At 39.2% G+C, this 20,546-nt stretch overlaps 2 protein-coding genes across 5 annotated transcripts; both read left to right on the top strand.

The window, feature by feature from the left end:
- The first annotated feature begins 33 nt into the window (after nucleotides 1–33).
- Nucleotides 34–19,936, top strand: LOC101859274. Of its 4 annotated transcripts, none has more exons than XM_005109036.3 (8): nucleotides 38–360; nucleotides 7,001–7,127; nucleotides 9,509–9,635; nucleotides 11,059–11,178; nucleotides 11,742–11,793; nucleotides 15,201–15,409; nucleotides 16,599–16,731; nucleotides 18,096–19,936. In XM_005109036.3, exons 2-8 carry the CDS (start codon nucleotides 7,044–7,046, stop codon nucleotides 18,127–18,129), a joined length of 759 nt encoding a protein of 252 aa, XP_005109093.1. In that variant the 5' UTR covers nucleotides 38–360; nucleotides 7,001–7,043; the 3' UTR covers nucleotides 18,130–19,936. The 4 variants fall into 4 exon arrangements, with proteins under 4 accessions (XP_035828463.1, XP_005109093.1, XP_005109092.1 ...); XM_005109035.3 differs by lacking the exon at nucleotides 38–360 and adding an exon at nucleotides 370–647; XM_035972570.1 differs by lacking the exon at nucleotides 7,001–7,127 and having other exon boundaries at nucleotides 34–360.
- Nucleotides 575–5,320, top strand: LOC101859048 (ceroid-lipofuscinosis neuronal protein 5 homolog). Its single transcript, XM_013088436.2, has one exon. It carries the CDS (start codon nucleotides 1,013–1,015, stop codon nucleotides 1,988–1,990), a length of 978 nt encoding a protein of 325 aa, XP_012943890.1. The 5' UTR covers nucleotides 575–1,012; the 3' UTR covers nucleotides 1,991–5,320.
- Nucleotides 19,937–20,546: the final 610 nt, after the last annotated feature.

Genomic DNA, 20,546 nt, shown 5'->3' with positions numbered 1-20,546 from the left:
CTTAATTGTATAAATAATATCAGAGAGTATTTAAGAGTCTCTGATAATATTAGACAGATCAAGGAAATTGCACTTATAAAATTGAGTATATATGACAAAAGAGTTGCCTGATTGAAAAAGCATTATTGCCATTGTATATGTTTAGTATTTTCGGGTTGTCTATTTCCTAACTGAAAGTTGCCGTTTTGTATCAAGTATTTTCATTTTCATTGAAAGTCTAGCATCTTATCCACCTTTCAGCCTCACAGCTCTTCTACGAAAGGAAAAACCATTCTCTTACAGCTTTCGCTTTTATAAAATCTAGATCTAGGCCTACGGATCAAAACATACATGGACGATTAGCTCAACAGTGAGACAGAGGTAAAATGAGTACATAATATAATGGTCGATTCTGTTATTTTTCTTTAAATAGTGAGTGTTATGTGACATGCAATCATGCCAGTTTTATTGGCTAAGCTTTCAAATGATATCAATTTTAGCATGTTGTAGATCTAGATCTAGAATCTAGATCTAGATATCTAGTGAGAACCAATCATGCCGCGTTCCAAATATAGCAGTGGTTACAGATTCAGGCCACACGCTGTGACGAGATCTCCTATCAATACTATCATCACTGTCATTGCCACACCAATCACACTGATAACACTGTGAGTGATAGTGACATGCTTGACAAAGAAAGTTTGTCTTAAACAAAGGAAACGGAAGGGGTGCTCATTTTGATATGTGATCATGTGAGATCGTCAGGCTATAATATTAGTTTTGATCAGATCATCATGTCACAATTATGATGACAGTATTGACAGTGACAGTTGAATAACTGTGTCTTTTTGAAGTAGAATCTATAGTTTTTAGTGTTGACTAAAGTCAAAGTAAGATTTACTGGCTTCTTACCTGAGGCCTGAGATAGAATTGCTGTCTATTTCTCAATCCAGGCTCAAGGATTTGTAAAATTCTGGTTTTTATTTACGAATTTAACACTGAGTGACTTCAGCAACATCGTCTTCAAGTAAAGATGTCACAGTCTCTGGTATTGTTGTCATCATGTATCATGTTGTTCTTCGTGTCAACTGTCATGTCATCGTATGAAGTTTGGCCCCAGCCCCACAGAAAGTATAATGGTCGCCCACCTACTGGAGCACCCTATTGCCAAGCTGGCGTGATTCCTTTTTGCCCCACCGGCCTCCGTCCAAACTACATGCCCACTGTGAAGCCTGATGATGAGTTGATTGTTTATGCCATGAAGGCCCCTGTTTGGGAGTTCAAATTTGGTTCTCTGCTGGAGAAGTTTCATATCATGCATGATGCTATCGGTTTTCACCATGTGCAGTCTGGTCTCAACCTGACCATGGAGTGGTATGAGTTGTTCCAGCTGTTTAACTGCACGTTCCCCCACGAGCCAAAGGCAGGTACTCTACGTTGGTGCAATCAGGGTGCAACATGTATTTACATGGGCATTGATGCCAAGCATTGGAAAGAGAATGGTACCCTTGCCCAAGTTGCTGAAATCAGTGGTGATGTCTTTAACAAGTTTGCTAACTGGACTGAGACTGATAACAGCACATATCCTTTTTACGAGACGTGGACTGTCAGAGAAAAAGCAGGAAACAATACTGTTTGGTTCAACCCTTTTGACTGTGCATCATGGGTTCTACGTGCATTTGAAAAGATGCACGAGTTCGGCGCTGAGTTCAACCAATTTGTTCATCTAAACTATACAAAAATCAGCCTGATCAGTGGAGAACCACAGTATGTCGGCAATTCCTCAACCATTTACGAGGATCCTGACACTCTCAAAAAGCTGATTCAATTCTACTCAAACTTTCAGCACTATGACAACTACTTCACAATGCTAGAGAACTTACTCTTGTTCATTATGAAATTCGTGGTAGACGACACGTTTTACTTGTTCTACAATGATCAGTACTGGAAGCTGCCCCTTAAGTCCCCCTATATTGAGCTGACCTATGATGAAGTTCCATTGCCCTCATGAGGAAACTTATGCTAATCCGCTATTATCATTGTAGCTTGGAAGTGATTTTTTTATCTTTGATTTGTATTCCAAATTCTTGTTGATTTGATTTTTACTATTTGTTGCCAAAGCTTTTTAACCATATATATATGCATGATTTGCACTCTTTACTTGTGATTATGATAAAAAGATACTTTGTTTAATAACAACTCTAGAACGCTGGACTTTTGTCTGATCACAAAAACAGAAGAAACTCCTCTGTATCTTACACTTAATTATAGTGTTGAAGTTAAAGTCTTTTTCTTGGTGCTTTCACTTCCTCAGCATATGAGTAGGTCTATATTGATCACCCTGTTGCACTTCTAAAGGCGAATCTTGTGTTTTTGATCCTGCACCTTTTTCCTGCAAAATTTTTATACCCTGTTATTCTATTACTGGCGTTTGAAGAGGGGTGGAAAACACCAATGTGTTGAATGTGATAAGCATTGATTTAAACAAAAAATAGCTGGTTGCTGTTTATAGTTGAAACTCATGAAACAGCACATTCATATTGCTTGCTCACTCTGTGATTCAACGACTATAACAATCAAGCTGTCAAAAATTTAGCTTTTTCTATTGTTTGTTTTAAAAAATTGTATACGATAACTGGAATTATGTGCTCTTTGGGCATATGAAGTTATATACATTGGTATAACTACTGAAAGTTTGTTTATTTATCTTGCCTTTGATGGAGAAAAAAATGCCCATCTATCTTAAATAGAAGTTGAATGCAAATTTACTTTTAACGTGATTTTGATCAAAATATTTATAAATCCACACTCCTAGGAATGTGTTTTTAAATGGACAATAAATGCGTCAAGCCAAAAGCAAAAAAAATAAAATAAATAAAATATAATTAAAATTGCCTTTTGGGTGGAAAAATGTTGGGTTTCTTGGATTTTACTTTTTTGACGAGCACCTGATTTTCAGCATGATTCAGCACAAATATGTTTTGTTTTTTTGTTTTTTTAATTTTGTGTGTTTTATTGAATTTTAATCTAAATTTTTATATAACTTGTATTACAGTTGTCTCTGCCTAAGATCTCACCTCTTACGATCCCAGTTCGCTTACAATCCCACTGTTTTTTAAGAAAATAGAATTTTTGCTATACAAAAGCCACCCCTAAGATCCCGCTCTGATTCACTCTGAAGTTCTACATTTCAGATAATAATTTACGGAACAAAAACTCAGACAGGCATAGCCAAACAACTAAGAGTGAAAATTTGAGATCATTGAACCGCCCGTCGCTTAAAAGATCAACCACTCTCATGAATGGGATCACAGGCAGTGTAAAACTCAATGAATCGGTACAATGCTTGCCCTAAACGCGATCAGACTGAGGTGTGAGCTGATTGATGACGCATTTGTTTTTCCCACGTTGCACTTTACACTCGCATCTGAGTTCTCTACCTAAACTTACATCACTCGCTGGGTGGGTAGGGCCTACAAGTTAGTTCCAGGCGTGATCACATCGAACTGTGAACTCATCCCTGACCATTGCAGCAGAGTTTTCTCTACTCCCAAATTTGCGAGACAGGCTGAATTTTAACTGGTGTGGTCACAACGTAATGGTGCATAACGACAAAAGAGGGGGAAGTGGGTCAGAGATGGAAAAATGGGCAACTGGATAAGCATAGATCATGAGACTCACGATAGGATTTAATAAGTGTAAATGGCATGCCTCATGCCACTGTGTTTAGTCATCAAGGTTGACCACTCTTCGCTTGATTCATGAACCCACCCACGGGTCACATCAGTTCATTTTAGAGTGGATGGAGAACATTTTACTGGTTGTGGGTTAAGCCTTACTCCCGATCACCAGGGTATTAGGCGGTGACTACTGTGTACTACAAACCTGCTATGACATGTATCATTGTACACTGCCTTCGTGTTAATTAAATCTTGTGAGAAGGCAAATTCTTTATTTGTCAGGTTCTTCTTGATTTTTGTCCATGCAGCACGCATGAACTCATCAAGCTTGACGAGGTTGGGTTTTTTTTCATATTGTTATTTGAAAGTGATTATAAAGTTGTATTTTATTTTACTTCTACATTAAAATGTCTCTTTTGTGTATAGTATTGTCATTTTTTTTAATGGTCTTTTTGTAATGGAAACTAGAAAGATAGATTCATGGATTTTGGTGGCTCATTTACAGCATTTGGGACAGTAATTTAAGGCAATGTGTCAGGTATTGAGAAATTTGCATGGTCATATTGGACAGGTTTGAGGACTTTAGGGTTGATAATTGATAAGATATAGCAATCGTGGTTGCTTCGGGGAGCTGGTCATCTGAGATAGTGTCATGCATAAAGAAACACAAGGATGAAACAAGGAAGTAGTCTTTTTGTACACATAGTAATCTTGGTCAATGGTTGCTAGAATAGGTTCACCTAGTATATATATATATATAATGTTGTTAATTGCTGAAATTTGTCTGCTTTGTTTGTAGTCCTTTTTTTTGGGGGGGGGGGGTGTTCTCGAAGTAGAATTATATATTTTTTTATGCTGTTTCAAATTGAAATACAATAAATGTGCAATAATTTTGTCCCAAATACCTTCTGTTTGTAAGAATCAACTGTGATTGTCTTTTTTGTGAACCCTTAATTATAACTCATGATATCTGAATTTTTTCATGTGCACAAAAAATCCAAATTAATGCATTAATTAAAATTATGCTGGTTTTACTTTTTCTCCTCTGTCTAAAAACCGTTGTCCTGTATCATCATTTGAAAAGAAAAAAAAAGGTAAACTGTATTTTTACCAGTATTTTGTTTTTAAATTGGTATCCTCCCCTTCAGTTTTTGTATCGTGAAATGTTACCTGGTGATATAAATCAGAAGCATGTCCTTTGGGTGACTAAAATGATGCAATCGGAATGAACTGGCTTGCCAAAAAAAAAATTTTTCATTTGTAAAGTTGTGTGAGCCTTCTGTCACAGGGTATACAATGCTTTTTTTTTAAAATATATATTTATATATATATAGGCCTATAGCTTTAAGAAAACATTTTTAGTGTACTTTTTAAGTCTTTTCTTTGAAATGCACTCCTAAATTTTTTCAAGGATTTCAGCCATCCCTATGATATAGTTTATTTTATTTCTAAACTTGAAGGACACATTCTGGAGTGTTGTTTGATGGTGACAGGTTCTTTTCATTCTTCTGAGAATATTTCTACTCACATTTGTTTCCATTTCGGGGACCAAGTGTCTCGTCCTAAAATGAGCTTAGGTAAGGTGTTTTTGTTTTTGTTTTGTTTGGAGTGTTTTTTTATTGTACAAGGATCAGTAAAAATAAAAATACCTGAAGTCTAAACGGCATTTGTGCTTGTTACTTTTACACTTGTTCTTTCATAATTTTCTTACTTTTTTTTTCTTTTTATCCTCTTTCGTTCAATCCATTCTGAACAGTTTTTCTCTTGTCTGTGTATTTCTTTGTCTGTTTCAGACTCGATGTTTTCTGTTCCCTCACACCCCTATTAGATTCTTTCCGCCCTCACCCTTCTTTTTTCAACTTACTTTACTACTTACAAAAACACACACAAAATCTCTCTCTTTCTCTCTCTCTGTCTCCCTCTCTCTCTCTCTCCCTCTCCCTCTCCCTCTCCCTCTCCCTCTCCCTCTCTCTCTCTCTCTCTCTCTCTCTCTCTCTCTCTCTCTCTCTCTCTCTCTCTCTCTCTCTCAAGTTGACATCTGTCTACCCGGTCAAACACCTTTTCCTGATCCACGAAGACGACACCTTTTCCTGATCCACGAAGATGACATTGAGGTCTTTGTCATGTGCAATGACAGTCTCACATAACTGTCTTAATGTAAAAATAGCATCAGGACAGCCCCTGCCTTTTCTGAAGCCAAACTGGGATTCAACGAGTTGAGTCTCTACAATTGGTCTCATTCTCATTTCCAGTATCTTGGCAAACATTTTACCCACATGGCAAGTACCCGTACTCAAAGTATGTCGTACTTTGAGCTGTTATGACTTGGAGATTGTGTAAATGCAGTTAATGAAGTGCCATTTTCTCAACTCCTATCGTCATAATAACTTATTATACTACTGTATCTTATCAGTCAGGGCAGTCCCAAGGTCAAATTATTTTTCCTATCTACTGAATAAGTGATGTCAGCACACAAGGCTTGTGATAACAGCTTCAAATTGTTGACTCAAATGAAGAGCATATTTAAAATATGTGTTTATCATTAAGAGGATGGAGAGGGGGGGGGGATTCTGGTTATCTTGCTATAGTGTGGATCCTTCAAATACGCAATAAAGTTTTAGGGAAAAAATTTCATGGCTATGAAAACAGAGGTCATATTGGATTCTGTTGATGTGTCTTAATATCTCATTTATTTTCAATGAAAATAGGTTGGGGGTTTTTGTTGTTGTTTTGTTGTGTTTTTTCATGCGTGCATGTTAAGACACAAAAGTTCTACAAACTTATCTGTTGAATTTTTTCCTAAACGAATTATAAACTTTTAATGAATTTTTATCTTGAGGTTGTATTCAAGGATGCAAAAATGTGGCGTCCAGACACCACTACCAAAAATCTATTCAATTTGTTATTTTAATTCAATAATTTTATAGTGTTACATTTTCTGTGCATTCTGTGAAAATTTCATGAAGATTTGATTAAAAATGGCGGAGTTATATTTTTTTAAATATAGAGAGAAATTTTTTGTGAGAAAATGGACAATAAAAGGGAAAAAGAAGAGGAACTTTAGGAGGATGGCTAAAATGCCTGTTAGGTGACAAAATAAAAGTGTACGGGGCTCTTGTGCGATGAAATAGTTGCAAGAGAGGCTGAAGAAGTCAGAAATGCCCACCTCTCAAAATCGATAATTTTGACCCCAATCGGAACTTTCTTAATTAAGTTGTGATTCTTCTGCTGTATCTGATGTGCACTTATGAAATATGGCCATTTTCTCACATACTCCTGTTAAAGAGAACTTCTGCAAACTGAGCTTGTGACATTTGTGCTTTGTAAAAATATTTTTGCAGATTCTTGTTTTGGCTCCTGTTCTCCTTCGCTGAAACAGACAGGATGGATTATGTTGAATGCCCTTATGACGAAACACATATAATTCACCCGCTACGCATGCCTGGACATCTTCTGAAGTGCAGAAAGGTTAGATTTACTCCCTAATGTTCTTACTTCCTTTGGCTTTAGAGTGGGACTGGTTGTTTGTTGTTATCAGTTCAAGCACCACTGAGCTTGTGCTTGTCTGCTTGATCCTGGGTTCTTGCATGTGTGCTTTATCATGATTCTGTGGATGTTCGGTTTTTCTGTTTGTGCAAGAATTGGAAGTTTTGGTCATGATGGAGTACAGTTTGTCAAACTTTTTTTCTTTTTCCTTGTCTTATTTTCCTTTTCAAGTGCTTAGTACCCATACCTATACTGCCTGGCCCTGGTTCGGATTTCTAACTGGGCATTCTTAAATTTGGATAATTTTGTTGAGTTTTCCACTTTCTCAACCCATTTGGCTCTGTCCTTTTGGAGATAGACATTCAATTCAGAGGCCCCACCTTTTAAATATTCTGTAAGTTTTAGTTGGGGCATAAAACCTGTGCATACAGATGTAAAAATAAACGCCTTTAGTCAAGCTATTTTTTCTTTGCCAGCTAAATGATCATTTCATCATTTGCTACTTCTCAAAGTTCTCACACAAGAAGAAAGCCACATTCAGTTGGTCACCAGTCACTACCTTAGAATTACAAAGTTCTATCTGACATTTTCAGCAGTTTAAGAATTGCTAAGACCATGAGGTCAGAAACCAAATGTTCTAGAACTGCGCCATGCCCGAGAAGTCCTTTGCTTAAATCCGAAGCGTGCTTGAGTGCGAAGTAGACATAATCCAGAGATTTTCAGGTAGAAAATTTCCAGTGCTATTTCCATTTGTTTGTAAGTAGGCCTATAGCGGTCCCGCAAAAGTCAGGATTAATGGATAACGAGGGTCAAAGGTGAAATTGCAGCCAGCCGCCCTTTCTCGTCTCCCTGATTCTCTTTGTATTTTTTAGTCTGTGTGTAACTAAAGTAACTTTGCCCTAGACTAGATTCTATGTCCACGCGCGCGGCTGTATGCATCTCTCTGCCTTCCTCTCCGCCCGTGTGAGTGTGTGTCTCCATCACTTGCATTCTCTGTGTTTCTCTTAACACACTCCACTGCTGTGTTCGAACTTCGAGGGGTCATCATAAAAGTATTGACTGTCTTGTAAATGAAGCGTGCTTGAAGCAGAAGTTACCGTGCTTAAAGGCGTGTAATTTATATAGCAAAAATTCGGTAAGAGCCGTTTAGCGTGCTTGAGTCCGAAACGTGCTATAAGCCGGCGTGCTTATAGCCGGCACGGACTGTAATAATAATGAGGATAGTGACTGAATTTATTTAGTGCATGCAGCATAGCCAAGGTCAACATCATACTCTATCCCCTTTACGACGTACAGTCGAACCTATGTAAGACGGCCACCCTTTGTCAAGGAGAAAATGGCCGTATAAGACAGGTGGCCGTCTTAGGCAGGACTGATCAAGAAGAAGAAAACAAACCATTCCTTTTTGAGAAAACAAACCCTCCCTTTCTGAGGTCCCAACCGAAGGTAGTTACATTGTTATTGTTGTTTTCGCTGGGTTTTCTTTTCTTTTGTTGCTGCTTTTGTGTACGGGTGACAATAAAACGACGCGAAATGTGTCAAACAAGGAGGACCAAGTGCTATGGTAAAACAAACACACGTACTACCAATCGGAGAACAAGCAACGCTTCTGTCTCAAGTTCATGCTGACGTCCATTGTTACTTTGTTACAGACTGGGTAAACAGTGACCACTCATCTCACTTGCGATAATTTGTGTATGGATTCTGGGCGGGGCTTATGGGTTATGAGGGATCACACGCTTCCCTCCCCAGCAGCTGAAAATTCATTTTGTTTCCTACTGGTCAACAGTGGGAGGGGCCTACGCAACATGATCAGTTGGAGGGACTACCTAACAACGATAGGTTTTTAAATTATGATGGCTCGTCCACAACGCCAGGGGCCAATGCTTGATTTATGATAAAGCGTAATGGAGTCACTAAGATGGCCGTCTATGACAGGTGTTATTGCTTTGTGTGATAGGGGCTGTGTGTTGAAATATGGTGGCCGCGGCCGCGTTGGACAGGTGCCCGTTTTACACAGTTAAATTATATAGAAAAAATGCAAGGGGGGAAATGGAAAGTGTCCGTTTGTACAGGTGACCGTCTTATAGAGGTGGCCGTCTGGGCAGGTTCGACTGTACTATCATTCCCCCAGCATACAGTGCACTTGAGCAGGAACAAACTGACAAGATGTTTCACTGTCGATAACCAGGGTACCCATTCCCAAAAATGAAGAGGTTCGGGGGTTAGAGCCTCAGCCTGGTCCTTTCAGAGATGGACTCTTAAATATACTTATAGCGTTGGTAGTTTACCATTTCACCATTTTTTTCCCCATTGAAGAGTGAAAAGTGATGTGCTTAGTCCTAAGTTGAATTTTCTTCCAGAATCACCCTAACATGGAGCTGGTCGTCTGTCCGTTCAACGCAGTGCACGAAGTGAGGAAAGAGGAGCTGCGGTACCACATGTTGCACTGCCCAAACAGGTCGCTGCTGGAGAGAGAAATATCTTTGAGTGAGTTTTGTCTGTCTGTCTGTCTAGCAGTGGTCTCTGTCTGTCTGTCTATCTAGCAGTAGTCTGTTCGTGCCTGTCTATCTGTCTAGCAATGATCTCTGTCTGTCTGTCTGTCTGTCTGCATGCCTGTCTGCCTCTTTGGCTTTCTACAGCTATCTGTTGTTGTTATCGATCCAGTACTACAGCTATCTAAACGTCATTGGGCCGTTCTATCTTTCTAGTTTCCTGTTTGTCTGTCCTTAAGGCTATCTGGCTGTAATTTAATAAGGTTTGTTTGGGTTTTTTTGGAGTGGGGTTCTGTCTTTCTTTCCAAAGTTATTAGTCTATCTTAGTTTTTATGTATTTGAAGTGAAAATGAGGCTTCCCTTTCTTTCCAGTTTCTAAAGGTTGGCAGTTCTACATGTATTATTAATGACTAAAGTAAAATGTGTCGCAACAGTAGAATCAGGCACTCATCAATTTTTGGGTATATTGAGTTATTGGTAACATCTTAAAGTTTGTTCATTTGTCTTGCTTTTGATGGGGGAAAATATCCATCTAACTTGAATAGAAGTTGAGATATTTGCGATTGAAGGAGATGCGGGTCACTTGGTTTCAGAGGTAAAATTAGCCCAAAAAAATTGCTGCCAAAGTTCAGTGACTTCCAAAGTTTGAGTCCTTGGAAACTGAAAATTCACTTTTTTTGTGTGTGCCTTTAATCAACATTTTTCAGTAAAATCCACTTAGAAATGTGTTTTGTAAATGGACATAAAGTAGAGGTGTTGATCCAAATAACAAAAATTTGATAAAAATTTGCCAAGCTAGCGGGATAATGAAGGTTTGTTCGATTTATTTATTTTGACTAGCGCTCGTTTTTAATCATGATGTCTCTCAAATATATTGTTCAAGACATGTAGCTGATCTAAACAGTAAGAAGGGAGTTGCTTCCACTTTTTTGTTGTTTTTCATCAGCTGTGCTAAACACCGAAGAAATTTTCTGATCCTATGAAGTTCAGTGTGTCAGGATTCTACTGTATGTATTCATTTCCCATTTTACATTTAAATCCCCTTTTGTGCAGAGATGTGTTGTTTCTCTCTCTGCTACTGGCTGGCTGTCCTTAAAGTTAAAGTTGTGGAACTGTTCAAAGGTCTGTGGAGCGGGTGGTTGGTGGGTGCTCTGTTGTGGTTTGCTCCTTCTCTCCTATCAAAACATTTATCGTCCTTATATCTCTCATCCTCTTTGTTTTGTGTGTGTATGTTACTCTTTTGTAACATTTGTAATCTTTGGCACTTATTATGTTGCAAGAGCTGTAAAACTCTTACTGAAAAGAAGTAGGTCTGTGGGGTTTGCTTGATTTAATAAAACTCTATTGATGTGGAAATCGTAGGTGTGGAGAGCCAGTTTTTAATAGTTCGTGTAAATGTGTATTGTTTTATGGTTCAGATGTTCTGCATGGCGTTGCACAAGACAAGAAAGTGGCCCCTCTGAAAGGGTGCACAGATCTGCCGAGCTTCCATTCGCGGAGACCTGACGAGGACATGGTGGATGATGAGTGGGATCAGGGTAAGAGAACTTTTTGCTGCTGCTTCTTCTTTTTCTTCTTGTTCTTGTTGTTGGTTGTTGTTTTTCTTGTTGTTGTTCTTCTTCTTCTTCTTCTTTTTCTTCTTCTTGTGGGTGGTTGGCGGGTGCTCTGGTGTGGTTGGCTTCTTCTTTCCTATCAAACATCTGTCGTCCTTATCTCCCCTTCTTCTTTTTTATGTTTGTTACTCTTTTGTAGCTCCTCTAATCTTCTGCCGCTCATGTGACCATATGCAGTTGCGAGCGCCGTAAAACCTCTACTAAAACTTCTTCTTCATCCTCTTCTTCAATTTATCCTTTCCTCCTCCTCCTTTTCCTCCTGCCACCATTTCCTCCCCTTCCTCCTATAGATTAAGAAAAAAGAGGCCCCTGTCAAATGAGAAATCCTGTCTGTTTTTGTGACCTTTCCTTTCAGTTCTGGGTATCTTTGAGTATCCCAGGGATAGAGCCAAAGCTATTAAAGATTGTCCTTTTTTTTCTGCTGGAAAATCGTAAAATTTATCATCATGCTTTCGTGAAGTCAGCTATGGAACTATGATATTTTTCAGAAATAGAACACTCGAGATTCTCCCTTTTTTCCCGGCCAGAGCCTGAACAGAGGTGAGTATTTGTTTCTCTTTTCTCTGAGTATTTGTCCGGTTTCTCTTATCTCTGAGTACAGTAGTCTCCGCCTAAACGCATGCCGTACAAAGGCACGCTCCGCTCAAAAGCACATTTTCGTCATATGACAGGTTTTTTACTATATAATTGAGAGGTATAAATGCACTGTCACTTCCTCTAAACGCACGCTTAAATGCGCGAAACTCGCCGACAGGCAAAGCTTGACAAGAGGAAATGTTTGCTACAACCTGCACAGCTTGTATAACTCACTTGCGACTGGGCCCTTTCACCAGTCACAAGCGTTGAAGACTGGCGTTTTTGGGGGTATTTCAATAAATCACCACAACTCTCAGAATTACCCTATTGTAATCATTTTTTGACACAGTAAAGTAACATTCAAGCTTAATTTGATACAAAAAAACTAAAGTTGTCTAAGTCTAATACTTTAATTTGTATGATTTTTTAAAAATTGGCATGAATTTGATTTTCCGAAAAATTTCCAGAGACGTGACAAGTAGAATGAAATTCACTGCAACAACAAAAATAAAAGTTCAAAGTGTTCTGGTTTGATTTGTATACATGTGCGAGTGTTTGGTGAAAATATAAAAGCTGGTCTGTGCATTGATTCAGACCCATACACTGAATTACATGAGACAGATGTACGGCACGACGTTGTGATTTCGTTGCGCGAAAAACAACACCGGTACTAGTGCTAGATCTAGCCCTAGAACTACGACTCGGGCCGTGTTCGGGTACATATCCAGGATCCTAACTATTAAACTCATCATATTCTGAGACACTAGAACTAGTAAAACGCACAGAAGTATAGAAAACGGCGAAATTATGTGATTCTTGTTCATGCGACTTCTTCGACCGTTACTACGACACGACTGTCAGATTACTATGAGCTGTATAGAAAAAAACAAAGCGCGAGTTCCGGTCTGTTCAACCCCAGTTGGGGTCACTGTCCTTCACCTTCAATAACTTAAAAACTACCGGCCCCAGAGATACGAAACGAAGTCTAAGTAGCTCAGGCTTGGCCAAACAAGGGTACGAGGCGGGTCTCGCGATCCGTGCGTGATTTGTAGAGCGAAAAAAAATTTCCAAAGTTGGTCACGCAGGGCTTGTGAGACCCGTCGCGGGCGCCGCGGCGGGGGTCACGCAACTGTTGTGTGACCCGTCTGAAGTGAGATAAGACAAGTCTAGACAACAGGATATTTGGTGAGACTGCCCCTCATGCCGTACAAAGAGAGTACTGGGCTGCGTTTTCACACCTGATAACTTTCCAGTCACCTGTCTTTTGATTGATTCGCTCGAAATGCGTCTTTGAGAGAATATTTCTGACTGATGTTTGAGTGACTGCATACGTAATGTTATTGTTAAGTTAAGCCTATGATGCACAGCACGTTAAGATGCTCTAGAACACTAGATAAGCCTGTATAGGATTAAAGATTTGTCAAGTAATCAGCTGATCTCGAAGAAATTATAACGTACTTATTCAACAAATCACAAGAGAAAAGTTTCTCGGAATATCTGATTCTTATGTCATCCATTCAATTGCCGAGTTGCAACAGATCATGACAGGTAGTCGGGGTGGTACCAACCTCGAAGGGAGGTCACTAAGATATCAAGGAAATAAGATGATTGCGTCTCTTCCTCTGTTTGCACAGGTTTATGTAAACAAGGTACGCACAAAGTGAACGCTTGCTCGCGATAAAAGCGAGCGCGTTTGGACAAGCGCTTGAAATGTTGTTTAAAATTAGCTTGCCATGCACAAGAAGCATGCTCGCTTTATCACGCCTGAGATTTCAAGCGACGCTTGGAAAGCGTAAAGAATCACGCTTGCAAGCGTGTACCTGGTGCCGCCACCCCCTCCCCCATCCCACTGTTGTCTGGTCACGACTTGGGTAATGCAGTGTGCATTTTCTCTGTGTCGGTGACAATCAGACCGAAGTTGATGTCGAGTCTTTGATAACAGCCGTGTTTAAAAATACTTGCAATTTGGGACTTAAGAAGGAAAGACTACGCAAACCGCAATGTTGTGAAACGTGCTTGGAAAGATATTAGCGTAGAACTGCCAGTTGCACCAATTCTTGGTTATCTTTGGTTCAATTTTTTAATAAGATATAATTCGCTCATTCTCAGGTAGGACTGAAAATGTGAAGGGCTCCTTTTAAGTACAGGAAACAAGTGGTGATGTTCGCCTTCCACTCGTCTCCTTAAATCCTGCCATGGCGTCAAATGCCCAAGTTCTGACCAGTCGCAAGCGCTATTTGCAATCTTTCTATGTGTACACCTCAACGCCAAGCAAGCGCTTTCTTCACAAACGTTCGCTTTATCGCGAGCAAACGTTCTTTTTGTGTACATTTAAGGGGCCCTCCCGAGCATCGTGCATTTAGGCGCTCTTATCTCTTTACTACAGTCTCTCTTTCGGCTCCTTTAGCTCTGTATGCAAGAAGTTTTTGCCACAGAAAGTCTCCCTCCTCTCATCATCTTCTGTGAAACTAATCTTGTGCATGTTTACCCTTATCTCGTCTGTGGACTTTTTTTTTTTTCGCCTGTCTCTTCTCCTTTAACCTACCATCTTACTCCTTAATGTAAGAATGAAAATCTCTTGTATGATTGATAATGAATTATGAAAAGCATGACTTTAAAAACATTTTCTCCTTTTTTTTTTATCTTCAAATTTTCAAATGTTAAATTTGTAGTTTAAGGACATGCTGATGGCTGATGTGTATTGTCATGCAACGCTATGCTGCAGATCATCTTGGGTTTGAATCCTCATTTTGGCTTTCTTGAACTTGAGTTGTTTGGGAAAATTTCAAAGCTCTTCGCCCACTTGATGCACATTTAGGGGTATCATACTTATGCTGTATCTTGCCAAGAGGTTGTGCAAGTCTTTATCAAATCAAAAATTAAACCAGTTCACGTTTTTTAAAAATCTTCTATTAATTTTATCATTTGTGTCATGACATGGTGGAATCAAGGGCTCGTCAATTTTTGGGCCTGTGGAGTTATTGGCATCATCTTAAAGTTTGTTTATTTGTCTTGCCTTCTATGAAAAATATTTCCATCTATTCTCAGTAGAAGTCGAAATATTTATGATTGAAGGGGGTGATGGTCGCCTGGTTACAGGAGTAAAATAAGCTTTAAAAAAATGGCCGCCAAAATTTGGTGACTTCCAAAGCTTGAGTCCCTGGACATTCTTTGGTGCTTTTAATGAATGTTTTTCAGTAAAATCCACGCTGAGATGTGTTTTTAAATGGACCTTAAAGGTGTTGAGTCCCTCCAAAAAATTATAAAAATTGCCAAATGGGCAGAAACTTCAATTTCATTATTTTGAGGGGCATCTGATTTCACCACGATGCCTCAAATTTTTAAAATCGCCTTTTAAATGTACTTTTCAGTGTCAGTGGACAGAGGTTCAGTTCAAGAAGACGTGTGGAAGCAGGAGCAGAACTACGTCAACCCACCACCCTTGGTCAAGCTGCTCGGCTGTCACAACTTCCGTCAGAGGAGAAATCTGAGGTTGCCACGGAAACGCCACAACACCGTCTTCAGCAAGCATTTTTTCACAGTTCGCTGGTCTTGGGCCGAGGGAGAGCAAGAACTACATGTGGGTAGTTGTAGTAGCTGGGTTGTCGAAAATTTATTATTGTTTTCTTTTCACCCCCTGTGACGTTTTGTGCAACGTTAACACATTACACCCAGACTCGCCCGGAACCGCCCGCACCGACCAAGCGTCTTTTGAAACGAAGTCTAGCCTTGACGTGACTCTGGGGCCGAGATTTTGATTTGCATAATTATTGCAAAAGTTTCTTCTTTCGTTTTTATACCGAATCGAAATTTTTTGGGCCAGTAGTTTTAGTATTAGAACCGAACGAAGTGCGATGGTGTTACCGACACTTTGAAAGTGTCTCGACTTGTTGAAAAGCAACACAATTGAGTTCGAAAAAGGAAATAGCGATGGATTTGAGCAAAAACGAGCATATGACAAATCAGATGACTCAGATTTTGATGAAAACGTTGTAGCAAGAGTTTGGGGCGGTTGAGATTGATCAGACGTAGAAAATCTAGAATTTAGATCTAGGGCCTGACCACGAGGCTGAAAGTGAGAGTGACGGGTCGGACACCCGGATTGAACTAAAGTTAGAACATTTCCAACAGTTTTGCACATACATAAAGTAATATTTTTCTGAAATTACATTCAATTTTCGTTTTAACTTTTATTTTTTCCGGATTTTTGGAATTTGTTTGGTATTTTTAAAATGTGTTTTATAAAGGCTTGTATATTCACAGGGGGTGGGTTCTTTCCCCTTGCTTAGGATCTAACAATGGACTTCCCGTCCAGACCCTTAGGGTGTAATGTGTTAAGACTCTTTACCTTTGCAACAGAGGACATGAGTTCAGTTCCTGTTAGAGAAGAACATTTTACGTTTTATTGTACTTCAGTCTCTTTGCAGGGATGTCCCTCACAGCCAAGGTTTTCCCAAATAGTTGATGTTGTCCACCCCTTAACTTGCTCGTCTCAAATTCAAATTACTCGTGGGGTGCTACAGATAGAGTTTAGGAGAGCCTGGGTTGCGTTAAGTAGGCTTCGGTCACAACCCGGGCAAAATTCAAAATTGATTCCTTCCAAACTAAAATTCCTTAGTCCCGCACACTCATAAGACCTTATGCTGGTGCGAGAATCGTAAAACAGGTAAAGGCATAGCAGGATTGTTGTAGCGACTTTTTCACTGATTCCAGTCTGCACTACAGGTTTGATTGTAGTAACTTTTTCACTGATCCCCCGCCCCCCCCAGTACCGAGCCCAGACTCTGCTTCCCGACCTGGTGCGGCTCCGGCCTCTTGCGGGACATCCTCTCCGATCAACTCCCTGATGAGGTTCCCGTCAACGTTTGAGCTCTCTGCGTACCCTACCCTAGCCCGTGGCAGGTGAGTCGACTAACTCCTCTCTCTTGCCTTTTTTTTAATATCCCTCCACAAGCTTCGGTCAACATCATCAGCAGTTATAGTAGGTAACTTCTTCTGGAAGCTACTGATAAGTCCTACTTCTTTCCTCTCCTTTTGTCTTTTTGGTGTGCTATCTGTTTTGTTTTTCTTAGTGCTTAACCACTGTATATTGTAGTGTTGGTAGCTTAGTGGTTAGGCTCTCAGACTCTCAACCGTGAGGTGGTGGGTTCAAATCCCATTAGGGACCCAACGTTGTGTCCTTGGGAAAGGCACTTTACACGAATTGTCCTCATTTCACCCAGGTGGGAAAGGGTACCCAGCTATAGACAGTGAAAGATCTTGTCAGTTTGTTAATGTTTGAGCGCTTAATCAGCTGCTTGCACTGTATGCTTCCCGGGAAGCCGAGAATGTTTCTGAGAGTTCTGTGGTCTGCTGGGATAATAATATAGTGTAAAGCGCATAGGGCTTGCTGTTGAGCGAGGATGTGCACTCTATACATATGCTATTTGTTATTATTATTATTATTAGGTGTTATTTCTATTGGGGCACAAGGAATGGTGAGTGTGTTATGGGAATAAGTTTGTTTGTCATCATCATCATCATCATCATCATCTGCGCCTCTCACCCTGGTATTGATTTGTAGGCCACAAAGAAAGGCTCTCCCCACTTGTCTCTATTCTAGGCGATCTTCTCTACCTCCAGCCAGCTGTGGCCCATATGAGTCTGTTTGTACTGTTGTCAAAATTCAATTTTCATTCTGATGAGAGCCCTTTTATTGTGGAGGGTTTTTTTTATTGAAGACGATCAACTCTATAATAACTACTTAATTTTCACTTCCCCTTTTGTTTTTTGTTTGTTTGTTTTTTTCTTATTATGGTGACACTGTTCAATAGGACCACCTGTCTAAGATGACAGCTTTTTCACCTCAGCAATGGGCAGTTATCTCGCACAGGCTCCACTGTAATAATTCCTCTTCAAAGACTTCTGTCCTTTGCATCTTTCTACAGCTGTTGGCAAGTTTCTCCCAGTTTCTAGATCATGTCTGCCTTCACTTTGTTCTGCAGTATTGGTCTTGGTCTTCCTCTGTTTGTTTTGTCCCTAGGGATTCTGTCTATTCATAATTTTACTCAGTGTGCAAATTGCGCAGGTTAAGAAAGATCCCTTGGTGGTAAAAAATCAATATGAGTAGGCTTTGGCCGCCACCCTGGCAAAATTCAAAATTTCCTACCGAATGAAAATGTATAATGTGTCTTGCGCCCTCATATGACTTTATGCAGTTGCGAGCACTGTAAAACACTTACCAAAAAAGAAATAGTTTTACAGTTCTTTTTTTTTTTTGTCCGCAGGGCCATGCTGTTTCAGAAGGAGTCGTCTTCCTAAAAGCACCAGTTGTGCAAGGAATGACAATGTGTTTTGGGAAAAGGTCACAGAAAAGGCAGCATCACATGGGATGGGGAAGTGTGTGTGGGGGGGGTGAGGGTGGGGGGGGGGAGGCGAGTCTCACAACAATTTGTGATCAGCTGTATCTTGAACAGTTCTGTGAGGCAATTAGTCACAGCTTATTTTTATTATAATAGTCATCAACCTAATGGCATCAACATAATACATGGTCATTTAAACTGTCCCCGTGGTTTTATGCTCCCCGCATAATTTAGCAAAATTTGATCATTTTTTGCTTGATTTCTGATGATTATCCTTTATCATTCTTTGTTAAAATTAACAGAATCGTGTAGTTTCACATTTTTTAGCTCAGTTTGGCATATATTCAAAATATTTCTTGCATAAAATGACCAGGGACAGTTTAAAATAGATTTCATTTTCAGAGATGCCTCTTTTCTTGCAATTACAGTAATTGTTTCACACTTGAGAAATTGCCATTGATGCGTGTTTTAAAAAAAAGTTTTACGTAGTATTAATTACTGTTTTACATGTAAGTGAAACTGCTCTCTTTGACTTAACAGCAAAATATTCAGACAATTCTCAAAGGACCTGATGGCATCCCCGCATTTTGTGTCCAAGAATAATGAATGGTAGCACTGAGACTGTTCTCTGCTTCTATTAAACAAACCTGCCAAGTATTGCGATAAAATTACCCCACTGAAGAATCCTGATGTGATTTCCATAAGTTCCTTTTTTAAAAATTGTATTCCTGTCAGATAGTACCTCATTTATCTTGAATTGTGTCTCTTGAAAATACAATTTATTTTTGTTTGCAATAGTTTCCCAACTTGTTGTAAATAATGTGGAAATTCACAATGTTTATTTGCATCTGTCTGTGTGTATTTGTACTGGTTTATTTTCCACTGTCAGTTCTAGAGGGGCTGATTTTATTTTCTCCCAAACCTCTATTTTTCGGGAGGGGTTTGAGGAAAACTATTTTGGTCATAGAGTGTTTGGAAGGTCTGTATCAAAGGTTTTTGATGATTTTAGTCTCGTTCTTGGTTGCTCTTTATGGAAGTCTTTAAGGTAATCTATGTTAAGTGGAACAAACTGAACTTAGATTGTGACAGTTATTTTTGTATGTTTGTTTTAATTAATTATTTCATATGAAATATCTTTTGATGAATCTGGACAGATTTACTTACTTCAATGACACTCATACTATACTATGTTTTGTTTAAGGAATGGATATTTTCAGTATTTTCCCTGAATTTTGGAGCTTTTCTACTTCCATAGTATAGAAATAGTCCATTCATTTCCTTGTGTAATGTATGTAATTAATATACAGTCGACTTCGGATGAGTTGATGTCATCGGGGGAGGGGATAAAGGATCAACTCATTTGGAGTTCAACTTAACAGTTTGGATCTCTGTAAATAAGAGTTGCCGGAACCCAAGAAAAAGATCAACTTAACCAAAGATCAACATGAGCGGAGTCGACTGTACTTTAATTATGTGTGTATTGTGATGTTTTAATCGCTTTATGTTTTGCTGAGATGGGAGATTACTTTTTGCCCTGTATTGTTGCTGCCTCTCGATTCTGACGAATCAGGATGGGGGATGTAACTGTACATAGTACTTCTCAGCTACCACATCAGTATCAAGACATTTGCTGGGATTTTAAATATTTTATTGATATTTAATTAAAGTCTTTCAAGAAATAAAGCTATCCTTTTGAAATTCTTCAAGCAAATGTTTGAATACATGTGCTATACTTTTTTCAAAAGTTGCACCAAATTTGCATCTTGTGCCTTGTGTTTGATTTTTGTCATTGTTTTTGTTTGGTGGGTTTTTTGTTTTTTGTTTGGGGGGTTTTGGGGTTTGTTTTGGTTTTTGTTCAACTAGGCTACGGAGACCCGGGAAATTATTTGCAATGTGCATGCACGATTCACCGGTTCACACGGGTGCCGGGTTCATCAGCATAACTAAACCTTTACTCTGACTTGTGTCCATTTTATTTGAATGTTTTCTTGGTGACCTAATACTACAACAGTATACTGCAGATTTTGTGAGATGATCAGTTTTATTAATGACCAAATTGTTGGCTTTAAGTTTAAGAAAATTAATAAAATGTACGTTTATAGTGCAGGCCTTAGTGAAAGACAATAGATGACATGGCCACTGTTTCTTACGTTCATTTTGAACCTTCTTAGACAAAGGTCCTGGAATCAAATCCTGCCAGAGGTGAATTTGACTTGTTTTTTCTGATACTGTCTAATTTGTGCCCAGTGGGGCGTAAAATGTGAAAACAAACAATTTTGATTCTTCACTGACGCTCTTGATGCTTAAAAAATGCCTCAAAAGTTGTCTAGGTAGGTCCTAGCGGAACCTGAGGCTATATAAACAATAGAGCAAAGC

Source organism: Aplysia californica, unplaced genomic scaffold (genome assembly GCF_000002075.1).
Source record: "Aplysia californica isolate F4 #8 unplaced genomic scaffold, AplCal3.0 scaffold00744, whole genome shotgun sequence".
Lineage (NCBI taxonomy): Eukaryota > Metazoa > Mollusca > Gastropoda > Aplysiida > Aplysiidae > Aplysia > Aplysia californica.
The sequence above is the reverse complement of the archived record's forward strand: the minus strand, read 5'-3'. Positions and strand labels throughout refer to the sequence as shown.

Bases quoted from the DNA above. Each gene is read 5' to 3' on its own strand.
- LOC101859048 (XM_013088436.2), top strand. From the start codon at position 1,013: ATGTCACAGTCTCTGGTATTGTTGTCATCATGTATCATGTTGTTCTTC.
- LOC101859274 (XM_005109035.3), top strand. From the start codon at position 535: ATGCCGCGTTCCAAATATAGCAGTGGTTACAGATTCAGGCCACACGCT. The intron at 9,636-11,058 runs GTGAGTTTTGTC...TTTATGGTTCAG, and splicing joins GGAGAGAGAAATATCTTTGA to ATGTTCTGCATGGCGTTGCA. The intron at 16,732-18,095 runs GTGAGTCGACTA...TTTTGTCCGCAG, and splicing joins CCTACCCTAGCCCGTGGCAG to GGCCATGCTGTTTCAGAAGG.